Raw genomic sequence first — 8,674 nt, forward strand, 5'->3', positions numbered from 1 at the left:
GGCCACAAAAGAGATTTTATGGCAGTGCAACATGCTACAGAACTGAATTTAGAACACGTGCCCACAGATAAGGGCAAATAGTGAAATATATTTTATTTCAAAATGAGGTAAAGCCAACTTCAAAAGAATATGCCAAGATCTGAAGGGAACTAAGCCAATACAAAATACACGCTGACTGGAATGAAGTTTTCTACAGAAGTAGAGAGGGGCCACCCAGCACAGCCTAGTTGCGACAGGCTTAAAGCAGAGGGGAAGGCTATTTTGTTGCGGGATTCAAAGGCAGGCAAGGATACTGGGTCAAAAACTCCGGCTGAATACCCTGAAGGTCCGTACACAGAGAAAGCAAGGTTCATCTCACCAATAACGCGGCTCTCTTGGTTTCGCTTGTTTAAGCAGGAAAGCAAACGTTAAACCCACTTGTTTTCCAAACCTGAAGATTTCTATAATCCCTGGTGTTTTCCTATTTATTCACAGGCAACAATCACAGTACATTCAACCAGACAAGAAAAGAAGTTTAAGACTGTTACTTTGCTGTATTTTCAGGTTACAACACCTTTAAAATCTTATAAAATAGCCAGCCACAGTTTTAACAAACACTGGAAGGATAAAGACGGTCTGTTTCGTCAAATGTCCCAATATTACACACATTCATTTTCTCTAATTCCAGAGTGAACAATACTGCCGTTCCATCTTTCAACCATTTAATACAACGCATATATTTATAAAATTACCTGATTTAAGACACAAATGCATAATTATGAAAGAGTGCTTGTTTTAGAGGATATCTGGAAAGAAAGTTCTCCCATAGACTTTGTTGTTATTTTGGGAGCCTTTTATTCCGGTTCTCAAGAAACCTATAAATATATTTGTTATTTACATCTGAACCTGAACATTTAAACATCGTCACAGATTAAAATAAGGACAAAAAGAACAGAAGAAAGGGCTGTCTTACTTTATGCCGTAAGCTTTTAAAAGACAGAGCAGTTCTTAAAGTGTTTCCTGATTTACATTAATGCGTGCAATAACTGCCAAGTGAGATCCTGCTGCTTTCACCTCTGCTGCTGCCAACAGAATCAAACAGACTGAAGGATCAAGCTTTTAATTATATATAAATTAAATTATGTGTTAATAAGACAAACATACAATGGAAGGTTATAAAATATATTAATTCACCCATGAATCTGTTCAAAATCTAGGACCGTGCTATTTAGACTGCAATCACTGCTTCAGTAAGTACCATTATCCCAGCAGCAAAATATCCTGCTGTGGTTTTTAATATTCATAGAATCATAGAATGGTTTGGGTTGGAAAGGACCTTAAAGACCATTTAGTTCCAACGCCCCTGCCATGGGCAAGGACAGCTTCCACTAGACCAGGTTCCTCAAAGCCCCACCCAAGCGGACCTAAAAGCCCATTTAGTCCCACCCCCCCTGCCATGGGCAAGGACAGCTTCCACTAGACCAGGTTCCTCAAAGCCCCACCCAAGCTGGTCTTGAACATGCTTTCCAGGCTTGGGGCATTCACAACCTCCCGAAGCGATCTGTTCCAGTGCCTCGCTACCCTCACAGTGAAGAACTTCTTCCTTACATCTAATCTAGATCTACCCTCTTTCGGGTCAAAGCCATTACCCTCTCGTCCTATCAATATGACTTAATGAAATGGTCCTTATTAATACAGAGTTGGCTGCTTTCAAGCCAGCCTTAACAAGGAGGTCCTGGTATTTTCCCAGCCCAGGCAGGAAATCAATTTGCCCTTTCTGTTAAGAGTCACTGAGGTAAAGACACCACTATTTTATAAAGGTGTCCCCAGGTATAAATGAATAAAATAGCCTGCCCAGGCCACACAGACCATTGAAAGGCTGCTTTTGACAGCAAAATGTATTTGGAAGTTTCTGGATCTGATCTGCGCAGCCAGTGAGGCTGAGCACTACACTCAGTGTCGATTAGGAAGTGGGTCTCCTTACTCACAAACCTGGAGAACGCACCTGACCTAAATCCAGCACTGGTGACAGGGCAAACCATCTTGTTTTCCGTAGAGCACTCTCTCATACCTTCAAAAAGAGCAAGCAGCAAAAAGGTAATGGAACTTCTTCACTAAATGCACCTTGAAATATACCTTTGGGCAGGGGGAGGAGGGCTGGGGCAGAGGGAAGGGCTTAGACCTTGAAGACCAAGCAACAAGAAATAATTGAGACTAAACCAGGAAAAATTCCCTGTAATTGTTTTTAAAGCTCCCTCTAGGTGATAATACTACATATAAAACTTTAAAGGTACTTTGTTAACTAATACAATATTAAATTCTGTCGTAGTAATAGAACTGCAGTATTTTAACTGTTCATAACAAACACATTATCTTATTTATTCAGCATGAATAATGACAGACACTCAGTGTTAAAGATACTGCAATCATCCCCCACAATGATGAATTAAGACCGTGGCTGTTATAACTTCTGTTTGAAGAGGAAAAAAAAAATAGAAAGACTGAGTCGTACAATCACAGCAGTGAATGAGATAGAAGTTAAATGCATGACTGCCTGCATTTCCATTTGCTAGAATCAGTACAGAAAACGTTGGTATTTCTTTGCTTTCATGACATGAAGTCTTTTCTTCAGCACAATTATCTGTGATTAGGCTAGGACTCCGGTATTACCAGTAGAGAAGCGTGACCAGCTTCTGCTCTGTCCCTAAATACAGGAGTCAATCAAGAAAACAAGACAAGTCAAAATTCCTGAGTGCTTCCCCTTAGACACTCTCCAGTTCACTCACAAATCCCACTGGCCAGAAGCACAAGCATTACTGTTAAATGTGAACTGTCTATGTAAAACCTGGTTTAAAGATCAGTAAAGCACCTCTACTGAAGTCCTTTATAAACATACAGTACTTCAGCCCAGTACAATCTTTAACTGGCCACAGGGCTTTCAGGAAACAGCTCGCTTCAACAGAAAAGGCCAGAGTTCCATTCCCAGTGTCACTGGCCATTAACTGCAAGCATCAGTGCATCCGCTCTAACAACAGAGACTCACAGTTTGGTAAGGAACTGGTTTAGGCCGCACCGAAAAAACCTTAGATGAGCGCAACACCCTTTGTGTAAATATGATTCCTTATTTCAGATATAAGGGGTTTGTAGGTGGATTTTGGTTTAGTGCTAAAGCACAGAGATCTTTTTGCCACACCGGCTTCAGCTACAACCACCACTGACCCCCTTCCCAGCCAGGATACGTTTGTTCTGCGAAAACATTATGCAGAGTAGAGGGTATTGCTTAGAGTCGTGTACTGCTCAACTTTGATTTGCCATCAGACACATCATGATTTTTCATGTTTTTAATGCCATCCTCTGCCACTGGGCACTCGATGGAGATTTCAATATCATTTTTACTTGAACCATTGTCTTTATGAGGTGCGGAAAGGCAGCTATCGTTTTTCTCAGTATAGCCATTAGTTGTAGCCAGGGGGGGCTCCTGTTGGCTGCAGCACAGCTGAGATTCACAAGCTTTTGAGATGCAGGGTGAGCTGCACAGTAGCTGGGAGGACTTGTGGTCAATGTACTCAGGCTGGATGGTCACAGAATGGATCCCTGCTTCATGGAAAACCTTCCGTATTTTATAAGCAGCATCTTGATAATCAGTAGGGTTGTGGCACTTGATATGAAGAGTAGCAATATTCTTCCCACCTGCAAGCTCCCAAACATGCACCTCGTGAAGGCTGCTAACCCCCGGTACACAAGCTAGTCTGTCAGCTGGAAAACATAAGAGAAAGATATTAGAGGCTTTGGTGAACTGGCTGATTACTGGCTTTCTCATTAAGAGCCCTACTTGAAAGCAACAGTCTCCAAACTATCTTTTCGAAAGATCTGTACTTAGTAAAACCCGTCTAAGACCTCCCAGCTGTCTTCAGTTCAGCCTCCAGATGACCACAAGAGCAGGCCAGCCTTCCTTTTGGGTTTACCTGTCCCTCAGGCTCCCTAATGGCAATCTACCAGTTGTTTCATGGAAGCAATGTTAGGATACCTTTCCTTGGCCAAGACCCCACATCTTCTGGTTTCCTCAGCCCTGAGCATGGTGGAATTCCAGAAGTATCCAGTGCTACCCCACATTAACAAGTGTGAACAATGCCAGAGAGCTACAAAATTAACCAACTTTAATGGAAATTTCTAAACTGTTTGGGAACCTCTCAGAAGAAGCCGCTGCAAGGTTGGGTAATATCTCAATTCGATGTTGTTTCTTTCACAAACAGCCCACACACAAGCATTAACAGTTCAAGACCTGGTATTTTTGATGTATTCTTGGAATACCACATTCTCAAAATGAGTGCTTTAACTAATCCAGGGAGATTTGAGTCATGTTGCTAGGACACCGGCATGTGACTATTTCTCACAGTTCTTGAGAATTTAGAGCTATTAAGAGTAAATAATCCAAACACAACATTCCAGAAATAACATATGCATTGAAATATATCATTAAAATTAATAGCATTTTTCAACAACAAATCTGACTTACTCAGTAGTTTCATATTAACACCTTTGGGAACCATCTGCAACAAAATAGTTGAGGTCTCCTTGATAAGCGGGAACGCAGAAGACAAGATGATGAACACCATAACTATCGTCAGGCTTGGATCGATATAGCACTGCCAATTACACGGAGCATCCTCCAGAGGAAGTACGTGGAAGATTGTAGCAGCAACTACCACAACCACAGATCCAAGTGCGTCTCCCATTACATGCAAAAGAACTCCTGAAAAATGGCACAATTTCCATTAGGGGGGTTTCCGGTTTTTTTTGCGGGTAAAGAGAAAGGCTGTTCTACTTGACCTAACAAAATGCAATATCCCAGGAGCTAACATCATTAACTAAAGTTTTCAACAACAGCTTTGAGAAGAAAAGAGCACGAGAGGGCAATACTGACTCTGAACCACAGCTGCTGAAGCGGGATGCATTATTAAACACGTAGGGTGTGCTAGAAAATGCGGTGCAACTGCAATGCCATGGCAACGCAAAATGTGTTTGCTTAAATGCCTGCATATTATTAAGAGATTCTGCCATGTTAAATCTCAATTCTCAATTAAAAATTGATGACTAACTCTATCCATCCTACCCTGGAAGCTAAGAGCGACAGACACCACCCCCACACACCCCCCCCAGTAACAGTTACCCTCCTCCACCAGCTTCTACGACAATGCTGAAATCTGAAAAATCACTTTAGTGAAACATAAACCCATCCCTATGGCTCCAAATGCCCTCAAACTCCAATTTTCAGATCAAGCTTGATTACCAGTCTTACTAAACCTTGTCCCACCAACATTACTAGACCTCAGACCCCAGACCCCAAAAAATCAGAATCTGATTTGAGAGTCAGTCACTTGGATGCCACGCTTTAATGGCATCTGACTACTCCAAATTGAGAGGAACACTGCGTACCACTTTTCATATTTACAGGTACGTTTTTGCACGAAGGGCAAAGACACGTAACAGGCTCTTGCATTAACATATTTTTAGCTGCCCTTCCAACTACAATGACCAACGTAGTGTTCTTGCTATAAAGTTACAATTATCTAAGAACTCCTCTTTTTTCTTTTTTTTTTTACTACTTTACATAATCTTCCCGTCATTGCTCAAATGCACTCCAGTTCTGTCTGTCGTTACTGCTCAGATTCAGATTTCCTTCTAACCCATGCTGAATTCATAACATTTCTAGATATATGAAGTTAATTTCTATGTCAGTACTTTTTCTCAGAGCCCACGAGAGGATAAAATGCACCAGCTCCTTTTAACGGCCCTAAGACAAGCACTTTCAAGAGCTTCACTTCAATTCAATCACTTCCTCTGGGCTGGAGAAGCTGTAAAGAGTTCCCTCTGGAACTCATTAACAAAACAATGGAGAGTTTTGACTCTTTGGTGATGCTGGACCCTGACTTAGACCTAGAGCTGTGCCTGTGCTGCTGTTTCCTGCCAGCTCTGTGCATGAACATTGATCTTCTGTGTGCGAAATGAAGGCAGTAACCACCGGAGTTCCTCTCAGTCACTCGGATCAGATAAGAAAGCACAAGCTTCCAGGGAGCCCAGCTCCTTCTGCTGGAGTCAGGCATGTTCTGCCCTATTTGGCAGACTCCCACAGGGTTTTACTCCTCCTAACAGTGTTGCAGTGTTTAGTTTTCGCTTACAAATAATCCCAATTCAGCATGGGCTATCAGCTATTGCACTAACAAGAGGGACAGGTAGGATGCAACTGCCAAAGCAACTAACTAGAGCACAGCTTAAAAAGAACAGGAAAATGTTTCAGAACAACTTCTTTCGAATTAAGAAAAAAGCAAGTGAGTCAGAATTTTAATAAATTTTGAATTGAGAATACAGAATCTGGAAAATGCTTATGTTACACGATTAATGTCATTAATATGTATGTCCGGGTTACACGTCGCATAATGAGGGCCTAGACAGAAACGATCCCATTTCCCTATCCATCCCCAAAAGCTACGCTTCTCAGATAGAACTGAAAATCAATTTTTATTAAATAAATCGGTATGGTAAGACCATAGGTAATGCAGAGTTTCTGACAGCTTGTGTTGGAAAGTCTGAACCACTCTGCATATGCTCAAGAAGTAGAAGGAATAATTTTGCACTACAATAATTAATCCTGTGAGGCAGAATGTATGGATTCCTCTTCCTACCACTTTTGAAATCAAGGAAGCAGTTCTTCTGCCAAGCCATGTGGCCCAGCCATGTTTTTCAGGGAGACTCCCACTCCATAAGGTACAGATTTTTTTGCCAAGTGATAAAGTAGTGTGTATAGCTATGTAACTAACTTCAAAGGGAAAATACAGATTTTTAATCAGAATTTTAAAGACACGTCTGCAGCACTGGCTACAGAAGCAAGGAATATTTGCACGGATGATAAAAACAGATCTTGCAGAGATGACACACTAAAGTAGCACTTAAAGAAAAACTCCCTTTTTTAAAAAATTGAAGATGACAGGTATCTTAAAATAACTGACACAAAACACCTTATCCTTCAGACATTCTCGAAAGTTTCCAGCATCATTATGCCTAAGCACTGTCATTCAGACAAGTAAGGCTTTCTCTAAAATACACTCCTCAGTTTCTTATTCTTCTCTCCTCCACCCCTGAACATGACAGTTTGCTTTCCCTGGTCCAATAATCTTACCACTATAATGCCATAATATCCAGTGACACCAATTTCTAGACATTCAGCAAAACGTTGTGGCTCTAGCACAAGGGTTGATTTCCAAAGTGTCTTCCCTTACAGACACATTTGTGTAACTCTGAAAACACTTTTGAAAGACAGATAGGAGACGCCCACCAAAAAACGAACCCAGGTGCCTGACTGCCACGTCAGCCTCTTAAGCGGAACTCATGTGATGCCAACTGACATGACTTTGGAGCAATACTGGATGCTCACAGAAGAAGCCTGAAACTCCCATTCAGTTTCACCTTTCTGACAGCCCTCTCCTGGGGACAAACTCAATGTTTACCATGCTTGAAGATGTTTACCTACACAGGGAGGCAGAGAGACCCATCGTTCATTTATTCCTAGCAGTAGCTATCCTGCTATACACCACAGATACTCAGAGACCTGCCAAATTATGATGTAAGAAGGGCTGATCCTATTACAGATTCTCTCAGGGACAGGTTCCTAGTTTGAGGACCGGGAAAAACACTGCACTGAAGCACCAGCTTCAGCACCCTTTTCCTCGTGCTGACAACAAAATATTATCAACCTTGGGATTCAAAGAAATTCTGCTTTCAGCCCAAAAGTACTTGAAAGTTGAAAACTACTCAAATACTACAGCAGTGACGCTCAAAGAAGCGCCTCATAGCCACCTGGTTTACCTTCCTGTAAAGCCTGCAGCAACTTGAGCTTAGTGCAATAGGCTTTGCCTCCTTTCCAGAAGTTCAGCTGCACTCTTCTAAAGAATTAAAATCAAAATGTGAGCACTCTCTGAGCCAAAACAGCACCACACAGTATTGTGATCATCTGTGTTATTTCACACAACCAAAACTTTTCTGCTAAATTTAACTGGGTCCATACACATAGCAGAGTCCCATGCTTTAGCTGTGTTTCTTACTGATACTTGAAAAAAAAAATAAGAAATCTGAAATGGAAACCAGAAAGTGTTTAAAGCTAATATAGTATTAGCAGAATACTCCTGTGCTGTACCTCTGATGTTCAAGGCTTCAGACTTTTTCTCTTTTTTCTTCTCAGACCCCTCTTCAGGGCTTTTTTGGTCATTTGTTGAATCACCTGCATTCAAAGAAGAAACGCTGTGTTGTGTATAAGTTCTACAAACAAAAAAAACATCAACCTTCTCAAAACCAACTTATTTCAAAGATGACAAGAAAAAAAAAGAAAACAAAACAAGCCAAAACATTTTCCATGCTGCTCTCTGAGCGACACCTCTTTCCCCCATCCCGAGCACGCGCCCAGGAGCCCAGTGTAAAGTACAAGGTGAAAGGGGTGGCGAGTGTCTGAGTGAGATTACAGCAATTCCCCGGGGCCCACGAGTGGGTCTGGGGCTCAGAAAGGACCCCGAGGATGGGTCCGGCAGCTCAGTGGGTTCCGGGGACAAACAGGAGGGACAGAGGGGACGGGAAGGGATGGGGAAGGGTGCGAGGGGTGAGGAGAGCTGCGGTACGGGGGGGGAAGGCCGGAGAGTGAGGCAAG

The 8,674-nt window shown here is 42.0% G+C and overlaps 1 protein-coding gene across 1 annotated transcript; it reads right to left on the bottom strand.

Moving 5' to 3' along the window:
* Positions 1-3,259: 3,259 nt before the first annotated feature.
* Positions 3,260-8,254, bottom strand: SLC30A10 (solute carrier family 30, member 10; the record flags this gene model as incomplete). The annotated part of the gene is made up of 3 exons (XM_010135353.1): positions 3,260-3,735; positions 4,496-4,732; positions 8,171-8,254. Coding segments are annotated over 3 exons (797 nt in total), but the record flags the coding sequence as incomplete, so codon positions are not given.
* Positions 8,255-8,674: the final 420 nt, after the last annotated feature.

This window comes from Buceros rhinoceros, unplaced genomic scaffold, assembly GCF_000710305.1.
Source record: "Buceros rhinoceros silvestris isolate BGI_N320 unplaced genomic scaffold, ASM71030v1 scaffold1074, whole genome shotgun sequence".
Lineage (NCBI taxonomy): Eukaryota > Metazoa > Chordata > Aves > Bucerotiformes > Bucerotidae > Buceros > Buceros rhinoceros.